The sequence below is a fragment of the Gigantopelta aegis genome, chromosome 4 (assembly GCF_016097555.1).
Source record: "Gigantopelta aegis isolate Gae_Host chromosome 4, Gae_host_genome, whole genome shotgun sequence".
Classification (NCBI taxonomy): Eukaryota; Metazoa; Mollusca; class Gastropoda; order Neomphalida; family Peltospiridae; genus Gigantopelta; species Gigantopelta aegis.
The window spans coordinates 55463128-55482228 of record NC_054702.1 but is presented as its reverse complement, the minus strand read 5'-3'; the positions used below and the strand labels follow the sequence as shown (position 1 = coordinate 55482228).

At 37.1% G+C, this 19101-nt stretch overlaps 1 protein-coding gene across 4 annotated transcripts in view; it reads left to right on the top strand.

The window, feature by feature from the left end:
• Positions 1-19101, top strand: part of LOC121370781 (SAM and SH3 domain-containing protein 1-like) — a 141644-nt gene that overhangs the window by 54299 nt on the left and 68244 nt on the right. For all 4 annotated transcript variants that reach the window (XM_041496242.1, XM_041496241.1, XM_041496243.1 and 1 more), the window contains exon 2: positions 17376-17510. In XM_041496242.1, coding sequence (XP_041352176.1) covers positions 17376-17510 — 135 coding nt within the window. The remainder of the gene's footprint in view (positions 1-17375; positions 17511-19101) is intronic.

Below are 19101 nucleotides of genomic sequence, written 5' to 3'. Positions count from 1 at the left end.
GAATAATAATGATATTTAGAAACAAATTTTCTAAAGTAAAACCAGATTAAAAGTTTTTAAAAAATTTGCAATGTTGTAGTCAAATACATGTACATTGTATCAGGAGATGACTTGTATGTTTTCATTTCCAATAAAGTCTGTTCCAATTTTATAAATATTATAAAAAATACGGCATTAACAGGAAGTGGGCCGCGCTCAGTAGTACAGTGCTCGCGTGATGCGTAATTGATCTAGGAAATCTAGATTGATTCCCATCGGTGGGCCCATTGACCTATTTCTCGTTCCAGCCAGTGCTCAACAACTGGTGTAACAAAGGCTGTGGTATGTACTATCCTGTCTGTGGGATGGTGTGAATAATAATGTACATGTAGTTTGTATGGTTTTCTCCAAATTTGCAGTGCTTATAATATGTGAAAGCAAAAGTAGGAATAACTCTTTTTTTTTTATTCACTATTGGAATACGAAGTATACAGTAAAATATCTACATTTAAACCGTACTGCTCAGAGATGATACTTTTATAATAAAGTTAACCTTTAAAACAAAGCAATAAGGATCATATAACCAATAAAATGTACCAGCTGACAAGTCTGATGTCATTGGTATCTTTGTGTCAGATTTATGGCCTTTTAACTCAGCCTTACATTTGTACATGTAATCATCACTAAATGAATTTTTAAAACTAAGCAATAGGGTCATAAAAACACTTACAGGCTTCTAAAAACTGCACATAATTTTGTTTCATTTGCTCTTAGCTTATGCAAGACTACACTGAACGACAAAAGAAATGAAAATTTTAATTTCGTTTTCTTTAATTTATTTAAAATCATCCATTTTGAATCCCATTAGGTTTTGTATCTGAGTCATTATTAGCTAATGTGTAATTAAACGTAACACCAATGTCGAATTATGAAACTCTTTATTGCTGTACTAAACAAAGATATTATGGAAGTTTACCTTCATGAAAAAGAGGATTAAGACAAAAAAACATACTTAGATTACCACTTTGTCACACAGATGAGGTTTTCAGTCCAAATTTCACCACTTACGCATGTTATATCTGACAGACAAAATAATGATATTTTCTACCTTTTACCCATCCTGTATTCAATTGCAAACCTAAAAAGTGATTTATAAACAATTATTCAACATTTCTTTTTGAAAGATAATAAAAAGTGTGATAAAAACCAAGAACTTAACAAGTTTTGGAGCAATGGAAAAATGTCCCTCTGGACTTGTCCTTGCAGTGAATCACATCTAACATCTTTATATATTGACTAGTATAATAACTCTTGACAAATGAGCATAAAACACATGAATACATATTTATACGGTTTAACTTGCCATCAAAATAAAGATATAACCCAATACAACCTTACTCTTAACATGCCAGAGAATAAGATTACGCATGTTATATTGACGTACAATTTATGGAACTGTGCACAAACTGAAAAACATTTCAATATGTTTGTGTTAAGTAAATTAAAATGAAGAAATAATCTGAAAACAATAACAATAGTTCCATTCAGTCAGAGGTGACATTAAAATACATTATATCAAACACGAAGCAACTACATCAGCATTTCAGTAAACATTTGATTTCAACTGGAGGTATTTGTCTTTCAACTGTTTAAGTTCCTTAATGTCCAAAATGAATGCATTTTGTCCAAACAACTCGATAGGTCCATGGAATATGAATTCTGGATCGATGCACTCAATATCAGTGGTCTTCGGCCATGAGAACGAGTTGCAGCTACCTTTCTGTCTGAGGAAGTTCATTTGGACTCCATCACTGGTGACCTCCAACACTTGTCCAATATACCATTTAGGTGGATGAGTATAGAAAACACCATAGTTCTTCATAATTTCAGGCTGAACTTGATAGGATGGCTGTTGATTTCCAGTTCCAGACATCAGGCCATTCTCAGTGGGAGGAACTGCAATAAGAAATAATACGGCTGTTGTGACTATTTCATGGTGATTAATGATTCATCAAACATTCATGTTTAAACATAATCCAATAACACTACAAGCCAGTACAGACAACTATTCACACTCAGGGATTTTTGTGTACCCTCAAATTTTCAGATATCAATTTTCTTTTAATGTTAAAATGTATCGTCTATAATTCATCTAAGAGATCCGATCCTTACATTCAAAACTTTCACGCAAATGATGGTAGGCTTCTCTGCCAATTGAAGGTGTACCCTAGAATAAATCTCTGGAGGAAACATTGACACTTTGAAGGAAAGATTTCTGTAGTCTAAGTAAAAATAATATGACTGTTTTTAGATCAGTAGAAAACAGAATGTTTTACCTTCTAAAATTTCTAACAGAGTTGTCACTTCACCATTTTCAATTTCAGTGTTAGCAATGACTGGTTCAGTGCTGGTTTCGTCCACATTGACAGATGATGCTGTAATAAAACATGTACAAGTATATAACAAATTATTTATCAGCACTGACGAAAGAAGCTGGAAATAAAATTTCTGAAAACAAAAACCATTTAAAGTTACAATGTCTCCTTTCCATTTTATAGAATTGTTCGCTTCAGTAAAATACAAACGCAGCTACACTTTTAATAAATACATGCATTTTAATTATCAACATATATCCCTAGCAATCAAAAGAACTAGTCCCACACCACGTTTGTAGTACTTTGTTACAAATGGCACCCCGCATGCTAAGGAGAAACTGGGGGAGACATTAATACTTTTTATGATGTAAATTAACACCTGCATCTAAAGTATATCGAATAACAATGTGTAACAACAATGTGTAACGTAACATATAGAATGTTGTTGATCTAATCTAAATGCTTAAATAATAAAAAATATTCTAGATATTGTAGCTTTAAGACACACAAGCAAATTATTAATAGAAAAAAAACACATACATTTTTAATATAAAATGATAACATTATTTCTAATAGAATTTGGGAGAAAAAAACTAAGAAAGATAAATACAATGCAAGATGATATAATTAACAGACTCTGAAAAACAAACCTGGATTGGTCAGCAGGTTCCATAAGTGATCAATCTCGTCAGTTCCAGTAACTTGATCTTGATCACCAATGATGTCTTCTAGGAGAGAGGTTGACAGTTGCCTTTCTGGCTCCATTTCTTTCGGTACTGCATGGGACATCTTTAATGCACGCCTCTGCCAAGGAAGCACGTAAGTAAAGTTGGAGCATTGTTGTGGTGACTCTGGATTATTCAGGCAGGCTTCACAGAAGCAGGAAAGAAGGCGGGTATCTAGGACTCCTGGACAGACACATTTAACTGAATGCAGAGCTCGTGTACCAGAAAGGGCTGCTTTAACTTCACTTTTAGGACGTTTCCTCCGAATATCACCACGCCCGACAAAGTAAAATGACCGTCTTTGTCCATCACAACTGTCCTTCGTCAGTGTTGTGTGACAGAAATCAAACATTTCCTCTGCAGTATTAACTACCACTCTCCTGGAGATTACTGCACGCCGTACTGCTGACTTGACCACCCCAGACACCCCATCACTTGGCCCCTTTCCATGTCTTGAACCGAAGTAACTTCGCTCAAAAGATACTCCATGAGTCGTCTTAGAGAAACTGATGTCGGCAAATGGGGATCGTGATTTGTACTGGCCAGTACAACCATCGGTGAACTCAACAACATGGCTAATGTTCAGTCCTCTTTTCTCTCGCAAATGCCTCAATGCAAGTGTCTCAAAGTGATTTACAGCATGGCAATCGTGAGTTAAGTCATCAGACAGAAACACTAAAGCCTCCTGCACCACATGGGAATAATCTTGGTGCTTGCAGTTATAGTAACAGACCAGTGGATGGACTGTAACCTGTTGAATTGCCCAGTGGGCTGACTGGATCTCGTCTTGAGAACAGCATGAGTAATTTTCAGCAAAGTCCAAGACGAATAAAGTCCAATTACTTGGTAGTTTGTTTCGAATCAGAGAAAACTGGTCTTGCTGCCAGTTAGCATTAAATAGGTGTTTAGCCAACGGTTCTGTTTCTTCCAAGAGTTCTCTAACCATGCAGGTAAAGGTCCCTCTTCTTGTAGCTTGAACTTTCTTACTTTTCTGCTTTTCATCGTGGAAGTATGTCTGGCTTTCCCACTTTTGCCAAGTGACCATTCTTTCTTGGTTCTCATCCAGAAAAGTCTCAAATTTCTTCTCCAGAATACAAATCCCACATTTGGCGCACGCCCTATCAATACATTTGGGTTGGTGGTATTTGTTCTCCCCTTTGTCACACATTGTCATGCTTACCAAGTCATACTTGTCTTTGATTTTTAAGTCCTTTCGATTGCAAGCTTGCAGGGTACGATTGAGGCTCTGTAGCTTCAGAAGAATATCTGTGCAATATTCACAGAGACACTGACTTAATTTGGTCTTGTGTTGCAGAAGGACATACGATGGTCGGAGCTTAGCAAATACAGCAAAGGAAACAACATTATTCTCTGGATTCTCTGTTTGCCACATGTTGTATGCCTGCTGCATTGAGACTTCCATTACAAATCTCTGCTGTTGCTGCTTCTTCACTACTGTTCGCATGTATGGAAGCTCCCGAGAAACCTTTAGATCTTTAAAAAACCTCTCTATGTCATTCACCACATCCATGCATGTGGCATCTGCTCTGCGCTTTCTTTTGCTAGATAGTGGCTGATTCATTGAATTTGAAACCTTTGTTAGGTATCCTGGCCGGAGATCTAATCGTTTGGCTAGCAGGCTCTGCATCCTATACTTTTTTGAAACTAACAAACTACTAACTAATAGTCGTCTGTGCAGCAATGATGTAGAATCACACTTACTTTTCAGATGGCGTATTTTTGATCGAAGCTGTTTCACCATTGGATCCCCAAAATGTAGTGCCTTTCTGCATGTCAGACCTCGGGCCTTAAGCGCAGCATGCTTCCTAGGTGTGTTACGTGCACCATTTACAAAATCTACAACAATATCTGCAAACTTTTCGGCATCCTTTGGAATTTTAGACCACATTCTAGAAATGGCCATGCGTCTAGCGGCAGTCGACTTGAATCCTGAGATGGTAGCTTCCACCTGCTCGGCATTACGTGGAGGTTCTGGTGTAACAAATGCCTGTGTTAACAACTGCTTCTGTGAATTTCGTTTCATCCTTTTTCGTTTGGCATCTCGTTCCCTTACTCGTCGTTTTTGTTGCGAATTCATTTTTTCCCTAGACTCTTTTTTTCAGTCGATCATAATCACGTTTCTTTGATCTTTCATTTCTTGTTAACATCTTAACATTTTTCTTCGGTTGTGGCACATGATCATGAGGAAGATCCACTTCAGTTTCGAGTAATTTTTTTTTAGTTTGAAATCTTCTCTGTCGTTCCCGATTTTTCTCTCTCTCAAGTGCTTTTCCAAAATCAGTCCGAGATTTCCTGTACTCTTTTCCACGAGCAGCTTCAGCAGTTCTAAATTCTGCCCATTTCACTGGGTCTTGTTTCAGTCGTTCTCGCCAAGACTGAACATGGCGTGCGTTACCAATGTTCCTATGGTCGGATTCATCCAATGTCTGTTCATTCAATTGAATTGCTGGCCCTGGTGCCTCCTGCAGTTGTTTGCGACTTGAGCATCTTACCGGTAACTTAACTTTCAAAGACATTCTAAAATTAAAAATTAAAAAATAACACATTAAAAATTAAATTAACTATTATTCCTGCAGGGGTTCTAGAATGTAAAATAATTGCGAGTCCATGGCAGCACCCTGAGTCTGGGGTTCCATGGGGGCAAATAAAAAATTATTCATAAAACAAAGTAATATAAAATTCATTGGATATCAATATAGCTTTAATATGTTAATGTTATCTACTTGGCTGAACAAAATTAAATGCTGTTTCAATTGTTGATTCTACTTGAGTGTCACTTTTCACAAATTCAATAGCCCGCTTATCTTTACATTTTTTAAAAGTTTCTAGTTATGCCCATTATGAGATGATCAGACCCCCAGGAAACAAAACGAATTTCAAGTTTTAATGGTAGAATTAAAAAAAAATTGAGCATAGCTTCCGCATAACATATAGTTATCACCCCCATACCTATAAAGAACCCAGAAAGAACCAGCAGTGTGCAAATTTTTAACAACCTCATTGTAGTACATTTATTCAATTATGAATAGTTGAAAAACAAAATATTCTTAGTAAACAAATATTAGCAAATGCCAATAAAATTAGCATGTTATAATCCTTTCTTTCTTAAGTGGTCGAATACTGGGGTTGTTGCCCCAATGGCAATTGCAAATTCAAACCAATTTAAATCATAAACACTAAACTCTCAGCTTCCTTACAGCTTAAGTACAATCGACGGCCATTTCCTTTTCAAACTGTGGCTAATTTAAATATATTTTAAATAAGTCACCCAAGTCCCCAGTGTGGACGTCAATCTGATAACGTGCATAAGATCTGACCGTCAAATTATAACGTGCGACTTGGGATGTCCGTCAAAACCGATGGAAATAAAACATACAGGGGCGAGATTGCTCGTTAGTCGACAATGTTAGACTTTGTAAATACTTTCTTTCAACTTGATAAATATAATACCATGGATAAAGACATCATTTTAATGTATTTTAAAGAAGTTTACAACAGTTTTGTACTTACCCACGTTAGTGTTTCCGCACGTTACTTTCCTTGACGGACATCACAACTCATCGTCTTTGCCGCGAAATTGGCTTCTGACACCACAATTGATGACGTAGTACACACAGAGTGGTCAAATGTAATATCACAGAGCCCGTTCGATTGAAATACTCGAGTATTCTGTCGAGTTATTTGCAAAAATTACGCACGTTAGTTTCACGACGGACAAGTTAGGTATTTTTAAAAAACGACTGCATTTCATTTACAAAACCTCCCTGAGTGTACTAAAGGTTAAATTCTCGAAGAAAGCAGGTTTTTAGTGAAAACCATATTTGTAATTTGCACTGCCAACTGATTAAGTGGTGAAAAAAGATCAAGTCTTTGCCCACTAAAACTCTGACGGACATATAACGTGCGTGTAAGATATTTTTCAAGATCGATTTACAACTATATAGAATGGTGTTGAAGTATCTTTATTGAGATTAATAAGTAGCTTTGGATCCATAGTCCAAGTTAGGTATAGAAATAGTTTCAGTGACTATCAAGCAAAGTGTCCATAGGCTGTTATATAGTGGGTGTCTCAGCATGTTACAAAATACTGTGCCAAAAACTACCTCCTGTTTTTTTAAATTTATTTTTATGATATATAAATATTCCATTCCATTTAATGAAACTATCCGTACTAAATCTTCGTTCATTTAATTTGAATATGCCATGAAAAAAAGAAGAATTTGTTTAGCACAAACAAAGATAAAGGATCATTCCCAAGCATACAATATGTATGTCACCTTAGCTAATACTGACTCATCTGTTAACATTATAAATGTCTGGTGAACATTTTAGATCCTTAAAACTAATTTGAAATAAAATATTAAATTATTTATGCTTCTTTTGTTGTTTAATTGGCAAAGTTTTTGTATAAATATACATGCATTTTTCATTAATTAATATATAATAATTTAGGGCATTTTCATGATCATAATGAGTTATTGGTAAACAATATCAAATACATGTACCTGTAGGTTACTTGAATTATTTTTGCTTAACCCATAATTTAGTTTATGGAAAATGTTTTAATTCTCAGAGGAATCATGTGCTACATGTAGCTTGACCAGTATTAGAGTTCCGTCAGTGTTGACAGGTCATTCTTGAAGTTGTGGCTGAAGTCACATCACACTTTGTTTAAAACAGGGTCCCCGGCTATTTCCCCCACGCTGAAAGCAGTGAAATCTGTGATGCAAATATTGTCTGTGTGTGCCGCGCGACGTCTACGTAAATGGTGTGGTGCTCGTGTTTACCTGTTTGCAGACAGCTTACAAACCCGTTCTGTTGTCACACTCAACAAAGGCCGGATTTAAACTTGTGTGTCTTCGATTTAGTAGGCAAAGGCTATAACCAAGATCAAACAGCAAACTTGGAAATCCAAAACCAAATAAAGTTTGTAAATTTAATGTGTATTGCACATATAGAAATAACCGGACATTCAGTGTTCAAACAACTGCTGTATAGCCATTGCTATATTTATGCCTACAGGTATATATATATACATGTGTATGTACATAGATATATTTATACATGTAGTTCCTTTAAAATATAGTTTCTAGTTTTAACAGTTTTAAAGTATTTCTACCTATAGTAATACATGTACATGTATTAAAGGGACATTCCCGAGTTTGCTGCAATTTTTAAGATGTTATTGACTAACAGAGACATTTTAACAGTTGTAATTACATATCAAATATATTTTTCTGCATAAAATATTGGTAGTTGTATATTAAACGTGTTTCTGATCGTTCTAATATTTGTACTAGGTTAAATTTTATTTTATTTCATAATTTGTTGTTTTTTCGTACGTATGAAATTATTTGAAGACAAAATCCAGTTCTTACAAATATCAAGACCGGACCTTCTGTAAACCGGAATTCCCTCAAAACGGGACGTTTTATAGAGTCTGTTTTTAAAAAACAGGACAGAACTTAACTTCTCTAAACCTGATTCCTCTTATAACCGGACATTTGTCTTGGTCCCAAGGGTGTCCTGTTTTGATGGGTTTCACTCTTAGAATTATATTACATGAGTTACATCAGTTGTAAGATTAATGGTATTAATTTATTACATCATCATATCCTAAAAAGCCATGCATGAAAGGAATTCACCTGCAAAATTAACATATACATTGTACCACAGAGCAGTCAATTTCATGTAGTGTTCATTTCAGATATGCATCACCATGGAGAAACCAATCATAATTCACTAATTACATTTTTTTTCATGTGGAATATCACTGTGTGATACCAAAAATTGACACAGAAGAAATATAGAATAAGATAAGAGAGTTGGTTGATTAATAAAAAAATTTAATATGTCATTTTGTGATACACTGGATGATTATGGAGAAAAGTTCATTCAATTTAACTTAACTTATGTCCAATTAAGGTTCAAGCACATTATGCTGGGTTGTCTTTCTAGAACAGTGGGTTAATGGCTAGTTGTTAATAACAGAAATCAGCGAACTTATATCGACACATTGATCTCTGGGTGGGAGCCGGTACTGGGATAAGAATCCAGTATCCACCAGCCTCAAGTCCAGTACCATGACATTATAACCACCAGAGTCTGTTGGGGGAAAAACATATATGGTAGTTGCATAATAGATGTTATGCTTAAGAATGTCTAACTGTATTGGATTTATGTTAATTTTTACCATTTTGTGCCTGCTTTCATCAGAGCAGCTCTTCCTTACATCTATTGAATATTTTATGATGTATCTGTCAGGTTCGGTGTTTACTCGGCTATACTTTCTGAAAAGCAAATATTGACAGTGTACTCGACAAGTTTGATAAATGGTCCTCGACGGTGGTGAGTTCACTGATGTAGCGATGAGGTGGGTGATGGTGTCAATAAATGGATTGATTTGTAAATTTCATATAACCAAACTTGGCAGGCACCAATCGTTTCTCGGTGTTTTTCCTGTGTTGCTGCATGGTCCATGCATTGAGCTGTAAGGAGGAGGTCAAATAAAGCATAGGGCATTGAGAATTATTATGTGCTTAATTGTTACTTTAATTCATCAGTTCATTTGCTGCACTGTAAACTAATTGCTGTTTTATGGAATCTAGCATATTGTGAACAACTCGTTGTGTTAGGTAAATTATTAAACGTAATGTATGAACAAGAATAATGTAATTATAATGTAACTGAATATATACAATGTATGTGCAGAGCCGGTTTAAGGATCCGCGGGGCCTGTAGCACAAATAACAGCGGTTCCCCCTTCCCAGAATATATATTTTGCAACCCCCTCGGGGAGTGGGGGAAAAATGACCTGGGGAAAATAAATGTACACATCACTGTGGGGGGCCCCCTGAAGCATGGGGCCCCGTGGCATATGCTGCATGTTCTTCTAGGATAAACTGGCTCTGTTTATGTGTATAAAGAAGTATTATTAAAAGTAATATTTGGGTGAAACATAATCATACAGAGGACAGCACATACAGGTATCAAAACCATTTTAAGAAACACAAAAAAGCAAATTTCATCAGTATTTCTACATGCAAAAGCTATATACCAAAAATATGATCTCTCAATATCTTGAGGCATTGCGAAAAAAAAAGGTCAGGAAAACTCTACATGTATATCGACCCTATAACTTCCCTGCTGCTGGACTGGTAGGGGACTATAACAAACTGAATGAACTTAACAGCCTGTTAAGTTACCTTTTTACGATAATTGACCACTTAATATGGTTAGTTTGTACCACATACATTGTACTTTTTACATGATTTAGGTGAATAATAGAATGACAGGTGTCTCGTCTTAATAGAGGTGACTGGTTGAATAGGTGTATAACTGCATTCATCAGGTTGGTATAGACTAGCCATTTTTTAGGCTGTACTTTGTAGAATTATCCAACAGAAAAAATTCTATGGCAATTACATTGACATTTCAAACACCGTTAATACATTTATCTGCAGTGTGCCATGATTGTATTGTACTACAAAATCTATAATTACTGGTAATTTTCTCTCTCTCACTTTCACAAGTTCCATTGCAGTTAAATAGACCGGTGCAACTTAAATTATAGCCCAAGTGAACTGGTTATATAAAAGTACATGTACTGGAGTTGTATACAAGTATACAAGGCTGCACTTACCGGTAGAACATGTATGTAACTTAATTATAGCAGAATTAGGGTATAGTAAAATAGGATCTTCTCCACAGACAAAAAGGGAAAAGTAAAACTAATGATGTCACTTTTTTATTATTTATTAGTCCCCTACCAGTTGAACCAGAGGGAACTATAAGTTTCATCTCTGTCTGTCTGTCTGTCTGTCTGTCTGTCTGTCTGTCTGTCAATCTGTCTGTCCCACATAGTTTTCTGGATGTTTTTTTCACAGTGCCTTGAAACATTGAGCAGACATTTTGTGTATAGCTTTATCATGTACTGTTACAGATCAAGTTTAACTTTCATAGCATTTTACCCATTTTTCACAGAGTTATGGCCCTGAAATTTAGGAGATACCAAAATGTGTTGGACCCATGCAATAGGGGACATGTATTGCTTTAACAGTACTCTCAGAACACTTTTGGGTATGCATTGGGCAGGGCACAACTGCCTCCATACTAGCTTTATCATGTACTGTTACAGATCAAGTTTGGCTTTCAAGGCATTTTACCCATTTTTCACAGAGTTATGGCCCTGGAAGTGGAATTTATGGGGGGGGGGGGTGGAAGGGGAGGGGGGAGGGCACTGGGCCCAGTAGGGGACATGTATTACTTTATCAGTACTCTCAGAATGCTTGTTTATTATTATTAATTTTTTTTGGATGAGTGTGGGGCAGGAAACAACTGCCTCCATACTAGCTATGGTCTTGGATGAGATATCCTACAATAGGGAAATATATATGGTTTGACAGAATGTATTTGTATACCATTCAATGTGCCCCTGGTTATTGTCCTGAAATTAGAATCCCTACGACCAAGGAACAAGCAAACAAGGATGTAATCTTGGTGGACCAGGCTTTAGAGAAAAGCTACATGTAAGAAGAGTGTAAAATCTTATGGCATGGGCCGGTAATCCCACAGTGTATAGTGCCGTGTTTGCTTTGGATAAACTTACACACACGTGTACATATTGCAGTGCTATATCACTGGCCACTGTCTTCTGTGGTGTTTTTAACCAGACCTACATCAAACACACACAACAAAAGAAAGGATTTCGTTTTAAAAGTTAGAAAGCTGTGCACAAGAACCGTGTTTCTTGGTTTATCACGATGTTGCAATATAATACTATAGTCACATTATAGGCCACAATAGAACTAATGCTAGATTTTCAAAATGGGGTTTGGTGGGGTAAAATTTAAAATTGATTGTATATTTTTTAGAACATTGGAAATACACATACATAGAACAAAAAATATTTATGGCCAATAGCCCACCCCCACCTACCCTTGGGGTGTGCCTTTATTCGTGGGGCGGGCAAGGTTGAAAATCTAGCTTTTTTTTTTTTATGGACAGTTAGATTCATATACATGTATATGTATACTGTTTTGGTTTAAGCTGTCTTTAATCAATTTCCATCAAACAGTCGATGATTAATAAATCAATGTGCTCTAGTGGTGTCATTAGACAAAACAAACTTTAACTTTTAACGTTTGGTCAAATTGCCAATATATATATATATATATATTGAAGTTGAATTTAAAAATACATTAAATATATTTCATTATCCTTTAATAGCCAAATAAGCTAATTCAGGCATTGGCATATTTAATAAGTTAATTTTGAATTTAGTATTTTTTATAAATCATCATACACAATATTTGGGAATATAAGAATTTTAAGTATTATGTATTTCAATTCTGTGTCCCGATGCCATATAACCGTAAATAAAATGTGTTGAGTGTGTCGTTAAATAAAACATTTCAGTTCTGTGTCCAACATTTACAAATGATTAACTTAGCACCATAAAGCAAAATTCTATTCTTTAAGGCTAAAGTAGGATAGAGACAATAAAAATAAAATTAAAAAGATGAATACATATTACATAGATATTAGGTTCTATCTGGGAAAACAAAATAGCATGCTTGTGGTAGTACTACTAAAAAATAAGAATCTGATAAAGAGAAAACTAAAGTCTGTATTACATTTTTTTTAAATATTACATTATGAACAAATTTTAAGAAAGATCACAGTGTTAAAATACCTCAGGATTTGATAAATATACCATCAGTCATAACTTTTTGATGATCTTGACTCTGATTAGCATATCTGTTATAATTAATGAAACGTTTGTCACCCTAATGCAAATCCTGCCATGTCGAGAAACAGCTGTAGGTTGACCAGATCAATACCAGTGTGACTTTATCAAACAACTGTTAATGAAATCTGGTTCTGTGAGATGTCTCACACCCGTGTCCTGTGTGTGAGATACGAGTCCAGGGTTACACAGAGTCAAATAATCTCCCATGCCGGACATCTGGGCAGATACCACAAACCTTTTGTGGTGCTGTGTTCTTTGTAAACACTTGATTATTTCTTTATCTGCGGAGCCTGCCTTGATTAGGGACGTTGTTCAAGCGAACTGTCCCCCCATTCAGTCTTAATGGTAATGGTTTGGCAGTGTCCAATATTGAACTTTTGTCTTTTTATCTGATGTTTGCCCTCGGGAGATTTCGTGCCATTCAGAACAGTTAAACTTAAGTTGAAGATGCAGAGATTCGAAAATAATTTGGACTATATAGATGGACTGACAGTATCTGACTGCCCCACTTTCTCTCACTCTTAGTCTTTCTAAGCAAACTTCTGTCCAAGTAAACTGATGGCCATGATCACAGATAATAGTTTAAATATATATTTTAATTGCTGATGTCCCTAAAAGCACCCAATACCCAGGCCCATGGTTCATTCCTGATTGTCTGCTTATATAGCATCTTAAGTTAATAACGATTTGTATATAAATGGTAAGACATACAAGTTAATGTGTGTTGTCAACGTCAGTTGATAAACTTACATTTTGATCCTTATAAAACACACATACATGTATTACACAGATGTGTACTATACTGTAATGCATTTCCCCCTGTACATATATGTATAATAATGACACAAACTTATTCTGTCAAAGACACTGACATAGGAAGCCCGGGTGGGGGTGGGGGTGGGGGTGGGGGGGGGGGCAAGGGTGCATGTGCCCCCCACTTTTCAGATATTTTGCTTTATATTTGCTTTATAATGGTGTAAAAGTGTGTAAATATAAAAGTGTGCCCCCAACTTTTTGGCACCTTCCTATGCCACTGAAAGATAATTACATTTCTCATGTAATTATATCAGTACTATAATTTTGCTGTATATTTGTTATTAAAGTGCCAGATCAACTGTTTTTGATACAGCCGTTTAATGACAGCACATTAAGGAAGATGTACCTTTTAATTATTTGTACATGTAATAAAATGTTCAAGTTACTGTTACACTCTTACCTATGCATGTACATGTACACACACCTTTCAGCATTCCACTATTGGCAGCATTAGTTGTCCTAGGATACTCTTCGATCGTAACACCATTTCACGACAAACCTGCCTTTGATATATGCATTTATGCGAGTGTATTTAATACCGAATTACTTTCGTCTGTGTCACAAACAGTCTGTTATTTGTCCATTATGTAGTCCAGTTAATGACAATGGCTGAAAGAAAACATACATCGACATATTGCTTGCAGATGAAAGGATACTAGATATTTGCTTACACAGGATATATGAATGTTATTGGCCTGACCCTAAGGCATGAGGAGTGTTCATGAACACTGGCAGTGAGGTTAATACAGTACTCAAGAGGTAAAAGGGGCTCCTCATTCAAGTTATTATACTGTATGTATTTGTATAGGTGAGGGTCATGAAGTTTCTAACCTTCTGACAGCACGTTATTATACACGCAGATTAGAAATATTTATTGCTTACAAATATTTGTGAGGAGTATATGTTACAGGCTTGCATTCATGTTTGGATGTCCTGTGATGAGCCTATAGCAATTTTGGTGTCTATAGGTTTGTTATGCTATACTTCATGACATGATGTGATATGAAGTGACATGACAAAGAGGTTTTCTTTTAGCAATGACCTTCCTTGTGGATATTTTGTAGGACAAAATAAAAAGGTGCAACGTTTAGATTTTTTTTTAAATCAGTTTTTACATGTAATATTCAATGTTTCTTAGGAAAATAAAGGGTGACATGATGTGATATGAAGTGACATGACAAAGAGGTTATCTTTTAGCAATAACCTTCCATGTGGATATTTTGTAGGACAAAATAAAAAGGTGCAATGTTTAGGTTTTTTTTTAAATCAGTTTTTACATGTAATATTCAATGTTTCTTAGGAAAATAAAGGGTGAGCAGACCTAGCAATGGAAACGATTGAGGGGAGTGTGATTCGTTAATAGCTCGTCTAACTTTAATTATAGGGAGCCATTTAAGATATTTCCATATTAAGCATTGATATTTAATCATTTTGTTGTACTACATGTATTTATCACATGGGAGTTAAACATTACTTCTTGATGGGGAGCCAGAATGATTTGTGATTTGTGCAGGATGTATTAGCCAACAAGAAATATATATGTATATATCAATTAATTTTACATCTCTTGTATTGATTTGATATACAATCAATATACAGTTAGATATACTGTGTTCAGGCAAACTTGTACATTTGTATGTATATATACTCTTCAAAAGAAGAAACGCAAAACCACATTGTCGTAACATTTGGAGAATTGATTTAATTATTGAATGGTGAGTCCGAGAATTACCAAATGTTGCAGGATTGTTCACAATTCACTCTAGTCCATTGTGAGTAAGTGATAGGACACACCACCAAGGTCAAGGTCATCTGGAGTCAATACCGGGTGTGGCCTCCGCGTGTGTTGACAACTGCCTGGCACCGCCTGCCCATTGAAGCAACCAGAGTACGGATGACGTCCCGGGGGATGGTGGCCCACTTGGCCTGCAAGGCTGCTGCCAGCTTGGGCAGGGTCTGGGGCTGTGGTTGTCGCTGTCGGAGGCGTCGGTCCAACTCGTCCCATAGATGCTCAATTGGGTTCAAATCCGGTGATATCGATGGCCAAGGAAGGACATTAATGTTGTTGTTCTGTAGGAAAGCCGTTGTGAGACGTGCTGTGTGAAGGCCTGGCGTTGTCATGTTGGAACACTGCGTTGGCGTTGGCCATAACTGGAACGATGTGTGGCCGGAGGATCTGGTCAATGTAGCCCTGTGCATTTGTGCCCTGTGCATTCAGGTTGCCCTGCACGTGGACCAGGTCAGTTCTGCCAGTGTGTGAGATGGCTGCCCACACCATGACACTACCCCCGCCGAATCTGTCCACTTCCTGCACGCAGTTTGCCGCATAACGTTCACCACGACGCCTATACACGCGACATCTTCCATCATGACGTCGGAGCAGAAATCGGGACTCGTCACTGAACCACACCTGTCTCCATCGCAGTTGAGGCCATTGTCGATGAATCTTACCACTGCAGTCGGAGTCATGTTGTGGTGTTAAGATGACACCTCAAACTGGACGTCTGGCACGAATTCCTACCTCACGTAGGCGGTTCCGTACGGTCTGGTCGGATATCCTGCGCAAACCTGGTATAGCTGCGGCTGTGGAGGTGGCAGTACAATCGTTCCCAAAGGTGGCATACCCGGATTGCGGTCCTGCCCGGGGGTAGTGACCCGTGGTCGACCGAAGGGAGGTCACATGTTGATCCATGTTGCTGGTAACGGTCCCACAGTCTGGAGATGGTGCTTGGGGACACATGTATGCCCTGGCAACGGCCGTTCTGGATTCGCCTGCGTCTAGTCGGCCGATGGCATTGTTTCTCTGCGGTTCACTGAGACGTGGCATGTCCTGGATTGTCAACTGTCGGCCAGATACAGAGGCCAGGCAAGCGAACACCCTGCACTTTTATACTGTCGGTGTTCATGTTGCACGTGCAGACAATGCACGTGCAGTGGTGACATGGTTTGCACGTGGCTGCTTTTTTGCGAATATTCACATTTTGGAACTTTATTGTACAGTAGCTGCGTTTTATCGAATGTAACCGTGGGAATGTGTTTGGGACATGCAATGACCTTATATTCACAAAGCATGAACCGGTAGGAAACATAAAATCGGAGTTATAACCCATTTGTACCCTTTTGCGTTTCTTTTTTTGAAGAGTATATATAGTGTTTAAAAGTAGCTTGTGTGTGTGTGTGTGTGTGTGTAATTTAAGCACATTATTATTGTTCAATGCCATAGTCTTTTGACATGCTTACCCCAGTGTAGCTCATGCAGTTATAGTTGACAAACAAAAGTTTACTATCTAACTACAGTGAAACCCCTATAAACTGGACACCCTGGAGACCAAGTAAAATGGCCGGTGTCAAGAGGTATTTGGTTTAGAGAGGTTAAGTCCTGTATCAATTTTTAAAAAAGGACCGTGAAAAATGTCTGGTTTTGGGGGAATTCCAGTTTACAGAGGGTCTGGTTTTGAGAGATTTCACTGTACATGTAGATTAATGCAATCTTATGAATTTTATTTTTCATCCAGGATTTGGCCACCTATATCCTTGGTGATGTTTGCTTATACAGGATACATGAATGTTACCTTTCTCACCTGTGTACTTGAAGTAATACATGTATTGTATATCAGATGCTTATATCAGATGCTTACCAGTCTATTTAAAAAAAAAATTACATTCCTTAGATCCAAATGATTAAATTTCATTTCTTTTATTTTGTAGGACTTCTCCCTGTGTCAAAGCAGCCTGACTGCCCTGGCCGTCAAGTACGCCAGTGAACTGAAAACTCACTTTGCAGATGTCTGGGACCGGCTTGAAGAGTTGTGGAGGATCGCCAGGGAATATGATAGTTTCACGGTCAGTATCACTTCAAAATGGAAATGATTCATTCTATTTCAACAAGGGCGGGATGTAGCTCAGTGGTACAGCGCTCGCTTGATGTGCGGTCGGTCTGGGATCGATTCCTGTCGGTGAGCCCATTGGGCTATTTCTCGTTCCAGCCAGTCCACCACAACTGGTATATCAAAGGCTGTGGTATGTGCTATCCTGTCTGTGGGATGGTGCATATAAAAGTTCCCTTGCTCGAAAAGAGTAGCCCAGGAAGTGGTGACAGCGGGTTTCCTCTCAATATCTGTGTGGTCCTTAACCATATGTCCGACACCATATAACAACCGTAAATAAAAATGTGTTGAGAGCGTTGTTAAATAAAGCATTTCCTTCCTTCTGTTTCAACACTTTTTCAACAAAGTCATGTTCATAAAATAAAATATGTACATCAATTAGATTAAGTTTGTTTATACATCTGTACCAGTTAATACTGTATTTCTAAGATATGTGCCAAGTCTCCAAAGCAATCAGATTCAACAGTGATTTCCCCTGTTGGATGTTTCTGCATGGCATTAAGATTGAGATATGATCCTAGGTTTCTTTATTGATGTACAACAATGTGTGTTTTGATGGTAGCCATCTTAATTATACTATTCCACCAAATCGTATAGGTTATAGCACTGAATGACCTATATTTAGAAAATAACTGTCCCTAAAAGACCAATTTTTTGTTGTTCATCTGAAATCATCTTTATTCTTAAATGTATTTAACACAAATTACCAGCTCTGGTGGCGTCATGGTTAGGCCATCGGTCTACAGGCTGGTAGGTACTGGGTTCGGATTCCAGTCGAGGCATGGGATTTTTAGTCCAGATACCGACTCCAAACCCTGAGTGAGTGCTCCGCAAGGCTCAATGGGTAGGTATAAAACCACTTGCACCGACCAGTGATCCATAACTGGTTCAACAAAGGCCATGGTTTGTGCTACCCTGCCTGTGGGAAGTGCAAATAAAAGATCCCTTGCTGCCTGTCATAAAAGAGTAGCCTATGTGGCGACAGCGGGTTTCCTCTAAAAACAGTGTCAGAATGACCATATGTTTGACGTCCAATAGCCGATGATAAGATAAAAAATCAATGTGCTCTAGTGGGGTCATTAAATAAAACAAACTTTACTTTTTAACACAAAATGACCTGTATTAAATACCCACCTGTATTAAGAAGCCACTTTCTAATGATTTGATGATATGTGTTTTTAAACTAGAAGAAAGGCTTCAATGTTACACTTTAAGAAACAAAATTTAATACATTGTATATAATCAGTTGTTCTGATTCAGTAGTTTACACAGACACATGTTTATGTATAGGTATGTAATTACCAGTATATAGTGAAGTAAAGTTTGTTTTATTTAACGATGCCACTAGAGCACATTGATTTTTTTATCTTATCATCGGCTATTGGACGTCAAACATATGGTCATTCTGATACTGTTTACCAGTACACATGTATATAGATGTGCATATCAGTATAACACTGTACATACTTGTATTGGTATATTTGTGTTCATACTGGTATGTATATATGCATTTACTAGTATAATATATTTGATGTGATAGGTACATG